This window comes from Aythya ferina (genome assembly GCF_964211825.1).
Source record: "Aythya ferina genome assembly, chromosome: 6".
NCBI classification, from domain to species: domain Eukaryota; kingdom Metazoa; phylum Chordata; class Aves; order Anseriformes; family Anatidae; genus Aythya; species Aythya ferina.
Window position 1 is genome coordinate 9723868 of NC_140303.1, and position 18797 is coordinate 9742664.

The 18797-nt window shown below is 42.3% G+C and overlaps 1 protein-coding gene across 7 annotated transcripts in view; it reads right to left on the bottom strand.

The window, feature by feature from the left end:
• The window catches only part of ERBB4 (erb-b2 receptor tyrosine kinase 4), a 590714-nt gene that overhangs the window by 169770 nt on the left and 402147 nt on the right, over nt 1-18797 (bottom strand). For all 7 annotated transcript variants that reach the window (XM_084524744.1, XM_084524743.1, XM_084524742.1 and 4 more), the window contains 2 exons: nt 9132-9197; nt 2007-2125 (listed from right to left, as the gene is read on the bottom strand). In XM_084524744.1, the coding sequence (XP_084380870.1) occupies nt 2007-2125; nt 9132-9197 (185 nt within the window). The remainder of the gene's footprint in view (nt 1-2006; nt 2126-9131; nt 9198-18797) is intronic.

The window sequence follows — 18797 nt, forward strand, 5'->3', positions numbered from 1 at the left end:
AATAATAAAGCCATATTTAAAACAGGATGCTGTTACAAGCTGCCATACACTGAAGGATTTTTAATGTTTCATAAGCTGTGCTTTTGCCTATCAATAAATATTATTTTAGTTTGTTTCCTCAACTTTACATCCATGTTGACTTAGGAAGTGCTTTGCCAAGTACATGACAATCCTCTGATGATGGTGTAGCAAATGCAAAAAGCCAAGCACGTCAGTGCTCTTCACAGAGATGGCACTTCTCAGGAAAAGCCCACATGGAAGACTGGAGAACTTTTAATTCACGACCGTAATATTTCATACACATTTGTAATTGCTTTAGTAACAAACTTCTAGGACGTGGTGCTAGATGTTGCTAATATGTGAATGAAAGTACGTACATAGGGAAAAAACAAGTTAAATGAGTTGTATCCTTCAGCTGAAAACTAAGCACAGCTTTCACTGCCTAAAGGGTTCCACTTTTCACCCAGTGTGGTGTAAGCAAGTAATGGCTAGTCTTGAAAGACCCCTGCTGAATTTCGTTTACATTGCTCTGGGGCCAGGAGCGAATGAGACCGATGCCCTGGGTACTTCTCTGCAGGAGCAGAACAAACACGCTAGCGTGATTTTTAGCATACACATTTCCACAGCTGCCACTATTCAGGAAATCTAATTCATTTCCTTTTCTGCTGGGTTATTATAGAACACGGATACACAAGTTGTGGGTTCAACACCTCAGCACTGGAAATGTTCCTTAGCTGTCATTATGGAAGCAGTAGCTGCATTTTTACCTCTTTCCTTTACATACATGTATTGACGTTATATGATGACATGGGCAGGATGTTGTTTTCATCTCTCTTCTCCAAACCATTACAGAAGTTCCAACAAGCTTTGAATCAAGCCTACAACACACACTGATTACATATGGTAAAGTCCCAATTACAGACTTGACAGTGATTGAAGGCCACCACTGCATTTCCTCAGCAGTAAAAGAATACCACTGAGAATGTGTTTTGGGAGCACAGTACCTACCACTATCAAACGGTATCTGAATAGTGAGAAAGTTTGGGTTACAGATAGAAGAAGATTCATTTTTGCCTGTTCGCTGCGATCCTCTTGCCTAGAGTAGCAAAACATTTGCAATTGTCCAAACCATATGATCTCTCCTCCCAGTCCTATCTGGCAGATTTTAGAAGGAGCCCACCCAAGCTGGTAGATGTTTGTCTCCTCAATCACTTGGGTACTTCCAAAGATCCACTTCTCTGAACCCATTCTAGTTCTTGGCTTCTTCAGACCTAGGTTTGCTACCCCTGAAAACATGAGCAAAACTTGCCTCTGTAACACAGAGATGAGCTGCATGTTTTTTGAGATCAGTGTGGGGAGCTGAAGCTGCTGACACTACTACAAATACAAACAGTAAACAAAATAAATATGGCTAAAGGCCTGTATGTACAGAATGCTTGTTTTTTAAGGAAAAAATAGCCTTTTATTTTTTCTTTTTAATCTTAAGCACATGTAGTAGAATACATACATTGGGGTAGAGTATTTTGGGAGCTGCTTTTCTTCCCAGTATGGCTAGTAAAAAAAACCTGAGTTTAAATCAAGCCTGGCAGTAATAGGGAACATCTTTCACAAAGAAGCTAAATTGTATTCTTGACTTTCAAATATAAAGCACACCGAGCAGCAATAAAAGCTATGCTCAAATGTAATGATAAATACTTCTAAAAATTCCCTATCACCTCTAAAAGTTAATTTTAGGAAAGCAAAAGATAAAAATCACAGAGATTAGCATATTAATGTTTCCCAATCTATATTTACAAATCTCATAAATCTTTTAATGGGGAATATTAAGTAGATAAGTGATGCTAATATAACGTGAAAAATATTAAATGCTAGAGTTCACAGTCAAAATCTGGGAGTGTGCATGCAATACATTATAAGGGGCAGAACTGTGAATTTCATGGATTAAAGCATTAAGAACTTTCACTGTGACTGCCAGAAACAAGAAAAATGGGAAGTCTCACACATACAAAGCAATCAGTGTCTTTAGGTCCGGAACAGCCTCCAGCGCATTCCCGGTGGCAGCAGTCGCTGACGTAGGGCCCATAGCACCGTCCATCACACTGCTCTGCGCACACTGTCTTGGTTACTAGGAGGAGAAAGGAAAAATTATCGTGTCAGCATCAGAACCAAGGAGACAGCTTTTCAGCTGCACACTGAGGAAAACAAGCAGAACAACGCCGTACTGAAAAAAAATACAAGCTTTAAGGCAATTTTTTTCAATGGCAGTAGTAACTGTTTTCCTCCATTATACCTTTACAATACCTTCTTCAAGAATGTACCATTGCCAGAAGACTGCAAAGGAAGATTTTTTTACAGTTGTTTATTTTCACCCTTGGAACATAATGTAGAATACTATTTTCAAATGACTGGAGCTTAATAAATAGCTGATGGACAGCTATGGAGAGAAAAATAATAATAATAACAGAAGAGCTCACCAGTTCCACATGAGTTTTTCCCCATGAAAAACTGCAACACTGAGTAAAAAGCATGTAGAAATTCAATGAGGCTAGCAATCTCTGAGCCAAAAGCTGTTCTTGATGGCAATCAATTTGAACAAATTGGCAATGAGAACAGAATACAACCTTCAGACTGGAACATATTTGGAAATACCACTCATCTTTTTCTAGTAACACGATCCAGCCTTCACTCACAGGTAAACAACTATAGTCTACCCACTGGCAGGTGCAGCAATTTAAGTGGAACCACACTGCTGTACCTCAGGGCTTAGTCTTGGACAAAGAATGGTCAGCAAGTGGAGTAACTTCCTCCCCTCAGCCATCTTTATCTTCCGTCTTTATTTTACAGGAAAGGGAATGAAAAGTTTCTGCAGGACTATACCAACCTAAGGAAATTTGAGGAAGCTGTGCTGTCAGCTCTTTTGATAAGGAGCAAGGAAGTTACACTTCTGTAATTAAACTTAACCAATTATTTTGTTAAAAGCATTTCACTAGTTCTCTATAGAAAACATTTTTCAAGAGGCCAAAGAACACAAAATTTCGTCCAACTTCTTGCTCCATTCTAACGTGATGCATCGGTGATTCCTTTTTATTAATGCTTCCAAACTGAATTCCCTCCACCACTTGCTGGAAGTACTTAAGGTAACACCAAAGCTTCTTAATATACACAGTATTTATTTAGGAGATTAAAAATGTAAATAACGAAAGAGAAGTCATCATTTATAGTCTACAGAATAAAGTAATGCACTTCAAGAGTAATTCCAACTTGCTGATAACGGAGACTACACTAGAAAACACTTCTATGCCTCACACAGTAAGATTTTAAAAGTAAGGGAATTTTTTGTAAATGCACTGACTGCCAACATCACTAAAGAAACAGATTGAAGGCTTTTACTTAATAACTGTACTGATACAATGTTAGGACTGATAGGAAACAGTATCATAAGGTAACCAGGACAGACACAGACTCTCCTCATGAAAATTAAGGACTCAGTAAGTCAGCGTCTGCACATTGTTCAGACAGATCAGTTCAGAACCTGGTCTATTGCATTTGGGTTTAGACTGGATTAGGCTCTATCTGTCTTAACTGCGAATGGAGGTGAAGCCTCCTGACTTAATACAGAGCCATGTTTGCTAGAGCCTGTTTGGGTCCCAGGGTCCCCCCAGTTGGAAAGGAGAGGACATCGTGGCACGGCATGGCCGCCTTCCTCACTGCTGCTCCACTGCAATTTAATGTTTTGTTTAAATCTGGAAAGTTTTGGTGTATGGTACCTCTGTGTAGAAAATTATTTTGAATACCTAATTAGCTCAGTTATAATTTCTTCCCCTGAGTGCAGCTGCTGTTGGGATGCCCACCAGGACTCCGCAGCCATTGCTTCCCTGGGCAGACAGCCTCCGGGCTGGCTTCTCCAAGGGCTGCTGCAAGTGCCACCCTGTCAGCTACAGAGAGTGCCAGGAATCTGCAGCATCACCCCAAAACAGGCCGGGAGGAGGTGAATCCCCACCTTGGCCATGCCAGGTGTCCCGTCACCATGCCATGCAGTGTATCTAGAGTACTCGTCAGCTCACTGGCTCCTACACTGAGCAAGCCCAGATCTGCATTTTAAAGGATTTCACGGTTCCATCAAGCTGTGCCACAGGTCCCAGCGCTTCCCAAGGCTGCGTAGTTTAAACAGCAGTAGGAAGTGATCTCCAGTAACAGCAATAGATTTAAGCAATTTACTGGCACCTTTTCAGCAGTTTTTAACCTACTAGTCTAGGCTCACCTAAACTATTCACCCTCTTCGAGAGCCCCCCGTAAGTCTTCTGTCATGTGTAAATTTCCAGATCCTGATTTATTTATTTATTTATTATTTATTTATTTACAGTCCTTAGCATTTTAAGAGACTACAATTTATTCCAGAACATGTTTCCTTCTAAAAAGAAGAGCAGGAGCACAAGGACTGATGTGGTGGAGCACAGCCCCTTTCCAGCACAGGACAGGAGCAGAGTGCCCTCACGAACTCTGCTCCTCTGCGTGTGAGCAGGCACTGGTTTCACGCAGCCTCTAGCAAGCTGTTCAGGATAGGGCACGTGTTTGAGTTTTCCTGAACACTGCAAAGATATAAAGTGGTTTGCAAAATATATAGTTGTGAAGGCTTGTTGCTGCTTCTCCCTAATTGTTTATTTCATGTTTATTTGACTGGGAAAGCAAACAGTGCCAACAGAACTGCCAACATTTCATTATAGGAAAAGGACACAGCACACCTTATTTATCTTTTGGAGAAGGAGCCATAAGGCATCTTTAGTGGCAACATACAAAGACAGAAAAAAAAAAAAAACAAAATTTAGCTCTGAATTTTTTGAAGGACTCACTCAAGACAGTTCACAGCAAAGGGTGTTCCCCAAAACAAAACAACTACAAGGCAATACTATGTAATAATAATAATAATAATAATCTGATTGTTCAGACTCCAGTAAACATAGCTCAACAGTTCAACTTCCTGCAATCATTATCACAGTGTAACCCTGCAGAAAATGAACTTTGCTGCACACATTTAAAACAATGGCAACTTTTCCCCAAAAACTTCCTCCAAACACAGACAATTTATGGTACAGCTGCAACTCAAGACCTATCATGACAAAATGTGCCATGCATTGGGGCTGGTTTCTGAAGAGAAGAACAGAATGCTGACTGCCAATCTGCACTGGTGTTTCACTACAGTAGCCAAAAGTTGTGCTGGGCATGGGGTGGAATGGGCACTTCAAGTGTGTGTGCTCAATTAATCAGTCTCTCTTATTGTTTCCCTTCATCTTTAATTATGTCAGGGCACTATAAATCTATGAAGGAAAAAATGGAAAGTAACTGAAATCAATGAAAAACTCTTATGAACATGCAAAGTTATTAGTGAAATACAAGGATTTTAATTAAAGATGCTGGCTCCAAGCAAAAATGCTGGGTTACCCTGATTGATCTAAGCTGCTGGTTCAGCTCTTTCCATCTCCCTCACCAGGCTCCCGCTTGCCTTTTGCTGCTCTAATTGGGTACTTCCTGCCTCGGCACCTTCTTTTTCTCAGCAACATCAGCTGCAGAAAGACTGTATAAATACAGTAATGCTCAGGCCAATCTCCTGTACATATACACAGTCACACGGTGTTTTACGTTTGCTGAATGCTTAGGTTTGGGGCCTGATTTAAAGGTTATTTCCCTTTTTTTGCCTCCCCGTAGTTTTAATTTAAATTGTTCTCTTTCAGTTTCATTCCTCTAGGACAAAGTGCATAATCTGTCATTTTAATAAAATAATGCAGTCAATTTATAAAGCTTTCAATTTCTTTTCATATGAAAAAGAAAAAAACCCATATCAGAGACATCAACAGCAAAAGCAGTAACAGTCTAACCGCAGATTTTCAAATTTGACTACTAACTTCCAAAAGCTTTTGTTCTTGTGCTTATTTTTAAAAGTGGTTTACATAGTGGGTGTGCCCAATACCCTGAAAAACATGCTTTTTAAGAGCTATTCCACATTAGCCTTTCCTGACACTAAAACAAAGAACACTCTCTAGCTTTTAAGTGTTTCATATTAATATTTACTAATATTTTAATTGTAAAAGAAAAATGGGTTGTTAGCTGCATAATACAGTATCCTGAAATTATCTCTGTTCTAAATCCTAATGGAACAGCTTATTTAAATTTTCCCATTAATTGCCTTCCTAAATGCATAAATTTTCTTGTCACATTTAGAGAGATGTTAGGATAGAGTTAGATGCAGGTGGTGTTTCAGACAGAGTTATACATACAGAGAGACATAGCTGGAAGGCAACATAAGAAGACAGGTAGATGATACTCATGCAAAAACAAAAGGATCTTTGCTTTTTTCCATATGTAATTTGAAATGAAAGACACGGATTAAGATCTTTCATTTTTTATCCTTTTCCTAGGAAAATAATTTAAATCTTATCTTGGGAGGGGGGCTCATCAGAATTTTTTGCTTCAATGACTGGATAAAAAAATGCAATTATTAAATACAGACATGGTTATGTTCCTTCTGGTCCTAGGAACAAAACTTTTTGATGCTGGGAAGTAATAAGGCCAAAGTCTTTTCCTGCAGGTGTTTGACGGCTGCCCATCCTCAAGGTGAATACGTGAAGGTATAGGCTGTTTGCAATACCGTTCTTCCCGTCTCCAGCTTGTGTCTAAGAATCACATTAATTAGACTGAAAGCCAGGGCAGAACAAGTCAGAAATGAAGGCAGCAAAAGCTTAACACCACTTGGATTTTTATGTTTTGATTTCCTACTCATACTCTAATTCTTTGCTTTAATGTTTTTAAGAAAAACAAGTTTTGTGAAAATGTGATGAAGAAATGCTCATTGCTAGCCCAATATTCACTTTTTATTAAATCCTGCTCTTTACCCAAGGCAGCACAAGGTCAGGTAGGCAAAAGGAAAGCACACAACCTAAAATTAACTCCTGTACCTGGCAATTGCTGCAGGAACTATACTGACAGTGTGTTTCAAGGTAAAAGGCTGTAAGTAGCTATTTCAAATTAGGAATGTGTGATCCGTGCATCTCCCTGGAACTTAGATAACATATGTCTTTGATAGTTTATTAATCCATGGTCATGCCTTAGCCTGTCCCCACTGTTTGGATATGAGAGGGCAGTCACTGTGAAGAAAGTGAGAGCTGTCACTCTGGGAGCAAAGCTACTGTGCAGCTCTGCTAAGCTTCTGACTTTGCAACACTGCAGATAAGTTTTGCTCTCTCTGGTATTATTACATTAATCCACCAAATCAGTTTGGTTATCTGAGAGCAGCGCTCTGGGGAGGTTGAGGCCATGTGAGCTGATCCTGCCACGTGGGCTTCTGCAGCCACGCGGAGTCCAGCTGGGCTGTCCAACACTGCATACGGCTGGAGCCTCAGCCCGCTCGAACCAAGGCTTGAGCCAGGATCAGATCATCCTTATCCAGCAGAATCGCCAAGGTTTTGCACGATTCCCTAGTGAGATAACCACGTAAGGCCCAAATAAGTCTGTCCAACTTGGGAAGAATTACCCAGGTCCTTACAGAGATGGACAAACAGACCTAAGAACCACCATTAATTAATTCTAATCTGGCCATGATATAAAATAATTCTAGCCAACTAGATTTCCGTCCCTTTCCTCTACGTGCTTCAGTACATAACCTTGCTGTACGGAGGTTTTCTCACCACTGAATTCTTTGCAGCATTCATAGACTGCTAGAAAGAAAGGAGAGGTACTAGCTCAATTCAGACAAACAAGAATACACTTCATTATACAGTTATTCCTGCAACCTGTCCTGAAGCACTTTTAATCACACCCGCAGATAAAGTTCAATATGAAAGAGCAATATAAGAACATGTTAGCTTTAGCAGAGCTATAATTGTCAGCAGCTTTGCCAGCAACATCAGCTGATGTACCTGAATGCAAAGGAGCGCAGGGGAGCAGAGCCTCAGCAAGCACGCAGCTCTGTCACCTGCACCCTGTGCTTTGTCACGGGCAGGAGGTCGGATTGGATTTCCTCATCGTGGTAAACCCTAAAATGTTCACATCAAGCTCTCTGCTGTTTCCAGTTTCCCACAATTTCTTGCTCTGAATAGTGGGGGAAAAAGGCATTGTTGCTCTGTTTCTAATATTTCCAATGAAAAAGATGGCTAACGTTGGGCTACCATAAGTTCCGAGAGTTAGCTGGTACATCTGCTTGGTAGCAGTTAAATCCCAGCTACAACATAGCCAAGAAAATGACCACAAGCCAGAGCAGTGCTAACTCAGGGGTGTGAAGGTCTCAGCAACCATTTCATTTCCTGGGGGGAGAGACTCCAGTAAACCCAACCAATTTGCACCATCCTGAATTTCAAAGAAGGAAAATGTAAAGGATAGCTCTATTGCTGCAAGAGGAAAAAGGGAGAAACATGTAGGAAAAGACAGCTCTCAATTTTCTCCTCTTTTCTATTTGCTAATGTTGTAACTGCACTTCTACCTCCTTAGTGCCTGTCTGGAGGAGCTGAAAGCACACAAAGAATCTCAATATAGTTCTTTTTTCTTATTCATTTTAATGCTGTCTAAATTCAAGAGGACAGACAGACATTGTGAACAACCCTTCACTTGCTACTTCCTTCACAAAAAATCATTATTCTCTTTCAGTATAACTCAACTACGTTCTGAGTTATTATAAAGAGAACAATTCTGCAAGATAATTAATACTCCCAGGCTCCCACTGAAATAAACAGAGTACTCTGGCATTAGGAACTTTGCAGCATCAGGCCATCATTAAACATCTCCAAATCCGCCTTGTAGACTTTTCTATTCCTGCAGTATTCATTTCAGTGTATTCCAAAATAACCATCAATATTCTCAGGAGCCATGCTCCATGTTGCCGCCAAGAAGTGAAAAGAAAATTCAAGTTAGCTTAAGCATTTTTAGAAAGCACAAGGGAGGAAAGAAAAACATAAATTCACATGGGGGGAAAAAAACAAGATCATCAGTTGGCAAAAATATACAGAAAAAACCTTGAAATGTTTCAGAACTGCGCTAAAAAGAAAATTTATAGTATCTCTTCACAATAATAGTAATAAAAAAAAAGTAGGATCCCTGTTGCATCATTTTTCAGTCCTTTGTTTCTCAGGGTCTTGCATACTTACAGGTCTGGCAGTGATTCTCTGTGGGTCCCCAGCATCGGCCTGTGCAGGATTTGTGGCATCGACCACCTTTGGGAATGAAAGAAACAGGGAGATTAGAAATGTGGCTTCCTTTCATTTCTTTACCCTTGGACAACCACTGAAGAGAAGGGTCCATCTTCCCTTTGGAGAGCTTCTATGCTTTACTAAGTTTGAAACCATGCCTGTAAAAAAGTCCAGATACACAGCCAGAATGGGTAGCAAACGTATGGGTACTTATCTAAGTGCTTTATACCCTAAATCCCTGTGTGCTACAAATAATGGCTGGCACATTGTAAAACCAAAAAAGATGAAGTGTGGAGGAGCAAGGAACAATTTCACCACCCAGTGCTGTTGCTCTGTACATCCTCCATAAGACCTGCTCATTCCTCCCATGGGATGAGAACAGGCTGAGCAAATATCCATCTCATCTTGTGTTCAATTTCACCTGAACAATGGGGCACTAAACTCAGTGCCGTGGCAGAAAAGTGATCCAAAACCAATCCTTCCCCCTAAAAGACTGTACAGTCTTCATGTCCAAAATCACAGTGAAGGAAATTTGCTCTGTGCAGCCACTTCTCCACAGTGACAGCTAAACTCGTAGGATCTTGCCTTTTCTGACTGCAGAGTCTCTAGCTGCTTGTGGTTGTGGTTCTGCTTCTGAAGGAGCCTCGTGGAGGAGATGCTCTGCATCGTCCTTCCACGTGCTGACAGGCTTAATCCCTCAAGACAAAAGGGAACTGAAAGTGCCTGCATTGCAAATACATATGGGGGAGGAAAAGTTAGCAACAGTACCTTTTCTAAACTTTCACAAACTACCTGGTAATCTTGCACTGAGGAGGGAGAGGAATTCACACCTTCCATTTCATGGCTAACCACTAACCACTGTGCAAGGAAGTGAAAGCGGTGGAAGGACTGGCACATACTCTCGCTGCATCTTTTGTTACCTGAGAAAACACCCGGCCAGTCCCACGCCAGTTCTGACGGTGAGCGAAGGAGATCTCATCCTGCAATTCCATGGCCAGAGCTCAGCCATGCTCCTTCCTCCCTCCTGAAGTGCAGGAGCCTTAGAGCACCGCATGTCCCAGTGGCTATAACATGGGTGCTGCTGGAGCAAAGCCCCTTACAGGGAACCAGACCTGAAGTGATGAACTGAGAAAGCTAACACAAGCATTGGGAACGATGCCGCACAGCCTTCCTGAAGCTCTTCTGACCTCAGTAACCTGACCTCGCCTCGGATTAAACTTTTATTCATCACTGAATACTGCTGAGAACCTATTAAGTGAATTTCCACTTTGGACCTGATCCAGAAGCTTACTGAAGTCATCAGGAACCTTTCAATCCTGTACTAGCAGCAGTAGCTGTTAATGCTGCTCTGCTGCACCCTGCACTAAACCACATACTGTCCACAAGCTCCCACTTGGGAAACAAGGTTGGAGAAAACACAAAGCGAAGGTTGGATCACCCCAAAAGACGAATGTACCTACCAGATGTTACACAGTTAAACAGAACCACAGTCAGAGTAGCGTAAAGTCAGACTTTGTGTCGCTACTTCTGTAAAGCCAGCGCTCTCCTCTCGGGTCTCACGCAGCACTGAAGGTGCTATTGATTATGTTGTGCAGTAATTACGTGCTGTGTGCCAACCACCTTGTTAAAACCACCGGCTCCTCACTGCACTCGTGTTCGTTTCAAGCAATTATACTGGGGGAGCGCTGGTGCTGACATCACCAGCACATAATTTGCTGTCACATGCTGCCATCTGTTTATTTAGTTCACAGATACACTATAACTACTTAATGCAAACTCATTCTGGCTGACAGAGAGGGGACTCCATCTGGCATGAATAATGCAACTTTAATCAGTAATAACGATTATTATGATTATTAAGAGGCTACTGGAGCTCCGTGCAGAAAGCTAACGCATCCGTATTGATTTATAAGAATGGAAGTTTAAAAAAAAAAAACAACAGGTGAGGTAAACAACAAATTCAAGGAAGAACTTCCACAGAAGAGAGCCTTGAAATGACACAGTTTGTTTGCTGGGTTTGGTGCTCACTTTGCTGAATAAAAATGATGCCCAGGAACTGGGTTGTTATAAGCCCTGACCAACCAAACAAGCAGGAAGGAGAAAGGGCACGGCAGGGAGTGCACATTTCTGTACCTGCCGCAGCATGGCCCTCACCAGAGCATCATGGCTGGGGGAAGGCAGGGAGGAACCACAACCCAAGGACAGCAGAGCTGCCACCTCCTCCAAGGCTCCATTTTATGCCTGACCCTAACTTACGGTCAAATCTGACATCTGTCCTGCTCAAGGGGGCTGGGATTCAGGGAGAAAGCTCCAAGGCTGGCAGCCGGACACAGAGAAAAGCGTTGCACAGACCACTCGCAGCCACGTATTCCTGAGGCAGAAGAAGGCACCAGTTCAGCTCTTTCTGCCCCAGACTTCGGCCCTCTTCCAAAATTTACTGCAGGCACTGGGCTTTCCTTTGCAGTTTCTGCACTGAGATAACAGAAGATACTTCAAGCATCCTTCCAAGATACCTCTTACTAGAGAGGCCTCCCACACTTCTGCACAAACAACATTTAAAATGAAAATCTTCACACTTCAAACTCCTAGATGCTGAGCTGATCCTCAGCAGGCAACCAAAATGTGCTCAGCCAACTCTACTCCTCCTGGAAATAAAAGTGATCCAGCATCTTCAATAATCATTATTTTTTTATTTAAAATCTTGCACGCCTGCTTCCTGGTACATGACTTTGTTTGTCAGTGTCAGATGATCATTTGCATTTAAATAGAGATATTTAACAAAATAGCAAGAAAAGGCTGCCAGTTTTCCTTTTTCTCATTGGGAACTCAAAGTCTGTGCTTCATTGTTTTCACTTTTCTCAGCTGCACAGACACAACAAGGAGCCGAGCTTGTAGGCAGCACACCTCTGAATTACATTACATGTCCTTTTGAAGGTCAAATATACTGAGAATTAAAATCAAAAAACAAACTCCCTCCAAACAGTGTCTCTATATTGGTCTGTTTGTTCAAAAAAGAAAAATAACTTTCTTTGCTCTCAGCAGGAACTGGTCCAGATTCTGCCCTCACATAACTCACTATTTCACCTGGCTTTCCCACCATAATAAGGACAGATTGCAACCCATTAAAGATCAGCTCTGTAAATCTTATCACAAAAATAGTCCCATGGAAGTCAACGTAAGTAGCCAGGAGCATAAGGAACATCCATGTGAGGAACAGTTCTCATGATGAGATCTATATGCCAAGCTTAAACAATAATAAATCGATCAGCTCTGAGACTAATAAAGTCTTTACAAAAACTGTACTACTTCTCACAAATCTTTCCATATGTATTTCTTCTGATTTTTAGATTGTAGCAAGCCAACAGAGATTTGAGAAAAAGAAAATCAAACAATTCCTGGCATGAAATAGATGATTCCTTTTATTCTTCGTGTCTCTAAAATATGCCAAAACCTACTAACGTATAGAAGCAAGGTGTAGGCGAAAGAAATAATGAAGAAACGGCAAACTGCAAAGGTATTTTTCCTTTCATCTCGAGACAACAGCTAATAAAGACAGAGGATTCCTTCCTACGATTTCCACCGCTGGTTCTTGGCATCAAGATGCTGAGCAAACTGCAGTCTTAATGGCAACCAGGGGGACCTAGGAACACTCACCACTAGTAGTGGAGCAGCCCAAACCACCCAAAAGGAGTACGAGTTCACCTGTAACAATTCCTCATGCATAGTCTTACTATAATCAAATAATGAGTCAAGAATTAACTGGAATTTGCCCAAAGGCAGATTTCTAATGGACTCTATCTTGTAAGCGCAACCTTACCCATTTGCTAAATTCTTGTACATTAGTGAAGGCACATAAGCAAAGAATTTTTTTCTTTCCTAGTGACATATGGAAAGGAAGAACCTTGCTCATTCTCCTGCCCTCTTTATAGAAGCAATGCTAGAGTACAGTTCTGCTCCTAAACAGTAGCACTGCTTGGAATACGTGATGACATTTGATTCAATAGAATGCAGAGGAGGAGGGAAGGAGTTAACAGGAGGCTTACATAATTTTTACAGACTTTGTTATGAAATCTAAACTTAGAAATGGAAAATTTCCACTGGAACATAAGAATTAGTTTTGCTTTGGCAAATTTCATGCAGACAACCAATGGCTCATCTCCTGGGCTCACCTTCCCTTGGCCGACACTAATGCGACTTACCTTCATTGTGGAGTCCATTGCAGACTACCAGTTGTAACTTCCAGGGTATTTTATTTTTTTATTTTATTTGTGAAAGATGCCTCTACTCTCCCTGCCTCTGCTGGAGAAAGTCACAAGCAGAAAGCATTTGCTCGCTAGGCTGGGAAAGACCAAGGTTACTTTATCCTTGTGCTTTCCCAAGAATTGAGAACGGCTTTCCTTTGTCTCCAGACTGACTTTATTATTTGAGGAGCAGTAAAACCGCAGAGGATTAAGTTACTGACAACACAAGAAAAATGAAGTCCTCCTCTTAACTCTTAGCTCAGTGTAGTACAGAGAACGCTGCTTCTTCCTCATCAGCTATCCCAGCTGCTTTAAGCAGACCTCTGTCAAGAGGCCTGGAAGGAAAGCATAAGTAAGACAAAAAATGGTCTCACCTTGTACAATGCTTGCATCTATGGATGGCTTCTACCAGGTTAATAAATCATTAATAGATGTTAGCATATCTGTAACACACTGATATTGGAAGTGTGAATAAACAGACCAAAAAAAAAAAAAAGTGGTTTTCACGGTTATATGCCATGGTTATAAGCCATGGTTATAAGCAGGCTCTTTACTCGTCCAGCAGTCTAAAATAATTAACTATCAAAACATCTATAAATCATTTATGAGCTTCTGTAAGCTACTTGTAGTCTCATCCTTAACCTAAAAAATTGGTCTTGCAAAAACGCTAGAGACATCCCACAGATGCGTCTGGACGTAACTCCCTCTAAGATGCGCAAAGTTCCAGGTACACTGCAGTAAGACCCAGTCTCCTTTCTCCATTGCTTAGGTGGGACAGAGGGTTTAAATAGGCTCGCATGTTGTATTTCTAAGCAGCTAAAACTCCTCAGTTATGTGTGAAAAGATAACACAATCAAAATATAATTCAAACACCACGGCACAGCATTAACAAGAATTAAAGATACTATTGTTGTGATGGATTGTTCTGCCTTTATCAGGCTGTAATGCCTTCCGTGTCCTTGTCTGGCAATTCCTATTGTCACACGCTCATTCATTCACACTTCTTTGTTAAGTAAAAATCATTTTACATTTCCTACCAGCCCTACGCTAGCCATCAGATCTCTTCTATTGATTTGAAAGTTAATTACCTAACACAGACTCACACGTTTCAGGATTTCCTTCCTTTATGGCAGAAGAGAGATGCCTTGTAAGAGAAAGTATAGCTTTCAGTAAAAGAAGAAAGCATCTGATAGGAATATCTAGCGCTCATTTTCTCCTCCTCTCTGTGGAAGAGTTATGGGATATAGAAATCTAAGGGCCCGATCCTCTACTGCCATCAAATTATGTTGCTTTCATTGATTTCACATGAGCTCACCTCGGGGTATTACCACTAATAGTTTTCCAACACGGGATTAGAAAATCCCATAAAATCCAGGCTTTTCTCTAACAAGCTGTTCTTGCACTAAAACTGTTATTTTGTTGTGGTAAATGGCAGCACATCGACTGACCTTTCCATCTCACAGCTGTATCACTGCTACCCCAAAGTCTTCATGCCCAGTGCAGGTACCCTGCACAAATGCTGGAGGCGTCCCTTTACGGTGAAAACTTGTTTGGACCCATGAGCTGAAAGCAAACTGCTAACGATCATTTCCACCGGGGACTTCCAAGTCTGCCATTCAGCCCCATTCAACACCTTTATCTTTCCCTTGGCTTCCTCCACAGATAGGAAGAGAGATGCACACAAACGGAGAGGGACTCGGGTACAGACAGCTGAAAAGAAAGCGGCATGGGAAATAGGTCTGCGAAATGAAAACAGTCCAAGAGATAGGCACTGAAAGAGCACGGCGAGAGATATGGGGACAGCACGAGGGAAGGCAGGGGGGAGGAAGCAGAGATAAACACGAACCAGCCCAGAAGAAAACAAAACCTCTGAAGGGGGATGCATTTTCAAGAGTAACGTCTGATGGAGACAATGCTCGCATGCGCACAGGGACTGGGAATCTGCAGAGAACTCTGAAATTACAGAGTATCGCTGGATACGCTGGTGGCAGGCACTTTTGATTTTAAGAGAGATTGGCCACCAGAGGTAAAGGAATAAATGGAAAGCCAAGAAGAGTGTGTCAGCAGCACTGAACGGGCTCAGGCCAGTGAATTTGTATTTATCACTGACAGCTCCGAGCTGATAGCAAGCTCTCTGTAATGTGACTTCAGCTGCTACAGAAAAATGTCTTCGGGCCACAGTAACGACTACAGGAAGGGACCTGAGGGGGGTAATAAAGACACTAGTTATTTTTCTCTGCCTGGAACTGACAGCGCTGGTAAGGCTGTACAACTTGATGCATTAATTGGAGGTTTACTCATCCACACAACATAAAAACGTTCACATATGACATAGTGTAAAACTTTACACTGATTAAGCAATTAGGAGCTATTAATTATCACTGCTTATAGCTGTTAGCACAGAGCAATGTAAGTGAATTCCCCCCACTGTGGTGCTGAATTAGCTCCAATCAGCATCAAATGCATTTCTGAACACACACATAGGGATCCCGAGCAAATTGGGAGACACAGCCAGAAGGCAAAAAGGATAGGTCAAGTTATACCTGCTGCTTGGCAGGCTCATCAAGAACAACAAGCCCTCAGGAATCTTCCCTTGTAATCATTACTGTTAAGAAAATATATTCCCCTCCGTGAGCCATAGACAAAGAGCCTCGCACACTTGCAGCAGGACTTCTGCTACTAAACGGCCGGGCAGCCCCGTCCCTGGCTAACAGGGATCTACACTGGGATGGCCGTGCAGCACCACCCCTCATCAGGCCACCCCTCAGCACACGGAGCAGCAGTCGTGGATCCCTTCAAAACCCAGGGGGGTTGCTCGTTTTGCCTCTCCTCTGCGCAGAAGGAGGGTGATGTTCCTGCAGCTGCAGCCACTACCCTCACTGGCCCGAAAGCAGGGAGCTGGTACAGCACACGGCCGCTCGGTCCTTACGTGCACAGGTTGCCCATCTACAAGGCATCCAACGCGATGCTGACTTGGGACACCCTCACCCCTCCTTGCTCCAAGATACAGCCAGTGGCTCGCAGCCCCGCTGCTTCTTATTCTGGCCCACAGCAAGGGCTGCTTCAGTCTGTGGCACGGCAAGGCACGATTTAAAAACCACAAACAAGCCAGGCAGCAGCAGACTCCTACTGACAGCAACCATGTGTGCCCATCATCACGCTCTTACACCATTTTAACACGGAAAGCTGAGGTGCAAGTTTATGATGTCCACTTGTGCCTACCTTAGCGTCTGTAATAAATCTTAAGCCAGATCTCTTTCTTCAGGTGCAGTGGCAGACTTGCTGCCTGATGCCTAATCTTGGCTGAAAGCTGAAGGACACAAATACAGGTTTCTTTTTGGATGCAGTGCGTAACACTGGGAGAGAAATCTTGGTGCTGTTAGAGGGGATTTTTCAAAGGAGGTGCTCAGCAAACTCAAGACACATTAAAAAGTAAATGCCAAAGCTGGGGGTGTTCAAGTGCTTGTTTAATACCAACTCCTCCACCCCTCAAACAGATCAACTAAGTCAATACCGCATAAATCAAAATAATGCCCTGTAATAATGTTCCTGTAATGCTGCCAAAGCAGTAATAAAGTTTGAACAGAGGGGCATACAGCTTTCATTTTTTAAACAAAGTAATAACCTCGGAGAAAGGAAATGAGAAGTTAGAATTGAATTGGCTTTTAAAATTCATTTTACTTTTTCTTGATGCCATGTAATACTTGGAGAGTCTGACTGGGGGCAGTTAGGTGCACTGACATTTTAACTAACTTTTGACTCAGCCAGATGGAAATACTACAAAGGAAGTCCCCAGTCCCACGAAATTTGGAGTCCAGTTTTAGACAAATTCTGGATAAATATCATAGTACGCTTATTCAAACATCGTTGTTTATTCAAACTGTATCTCTGGCTGTCTAAACAAAAGTGATTATTGCAAAACAATAACTGGACAACAGAAGCCCTTTCTTTGTAGGAAAACAATGCTTGGGTATATACTCTACTATTTACATTCAGTGTTTGCAATCCACAAATGTACAATGAAAATAATCATGCAAACAGATTTCAGCCTGCAATTTCCTGGATAATCTTCAGGTACCAGAGCTCTGCACAGAGGTGACCCTGTGGACATCCTACAACTGTCACAGAGATGTAACACGATGAATTGGGTAGGAAGCCAGAGTTTATACATAGCCATTTGTAGAAAACAACTTGAAAACCCTGAATTATCTTATTCTGTAACTATTCTACTCTTTTTGACTATACTGTAACACTTCACTAATGATACCTTTTATGAGGTTTTGAAAGTAAATTACAAGCTCCTACAAGGGGACCGGAAAGAAGACTTAGAGCTGTGAAGGACTCGTTGAATACAGGCCCACAGAGATGCAAGCATGGAGCTCCTACACACAGGCACAGTGTGTGTGACGGGCTGCAGGAGCACAAAATACACTCCTTTTTTTTGCTTTCCTACTTTGTACACCGTGCCCATTGCTTAGACACAAACTTCCCTCCAAGTCACTCCGGATGTGAACGCACAGCACTGCCCACTTTCCTGCAGGAGGCTGAGCGGATCAGAAGGAACCTCCCGAAACAGCCATGGGTTTGTGCAGCCGGCTGGTCCAAGCTCTTGAACCAGGCTGTCCACGAAGGCTGGACAGGAAGGTTAGTGACAGCGCTGAGAACTTCTACTAAAACAGACGCATGGGACAAAATCCTACAAAAATGCAAACGTGACAGCAGCAAAAGCTTGGGGCGTTTATGTGTGTCATGTGAGCAGCAGCCTGCCAGGAGATGGCCATCATGAGGCCAGCCAGCCAGCCCCCATGGCAGCCCCCCGGTGCCGTCGAGCAGCACGCCTCTCCTGGCGCCCCGTGCAGCAGCATGAAGCGAGCCGGCTGAGCTGGTGGCTGGGACACGCATCTTGCTCAGTGAACAACAGACAACTTCAAAAGGGTGGGAGGCGCACAGCAGCTTCAAGAACTGGTAGATGCAATTAAGCAACTGATTTTATAGACTTTCTTTTCTTCCTCTTTCCCTAAGCAGCTCTTCAAAGGCAGCTAGCTAGAGCAGCTGCAGCTTGCTGTGAAAGACCAATTCCACCCACCCACCCACTCACTATAAATCTGCCAATTACCATTCAATTAGACTATTTTAACTATTCCGAGTATTTGGGGTTTATTTCCTACTTTCAAGAAACACCGGTGTTTGTGATAAAGCAAGCTGCTTATAATGGAAAGGGATGCTTTCATTTAAACTGAAAGTCTCCCCCTTGTGTAATACAGTGTTTAAACGCCAATCTGCTTACAAACAGGTGGCATACAGTAATATGTTAAACACACACAGGTTGCCCTTAAAAGATAAGTATTTACCAAGAGTTGCCACACGCTACTACGTGGAGCAC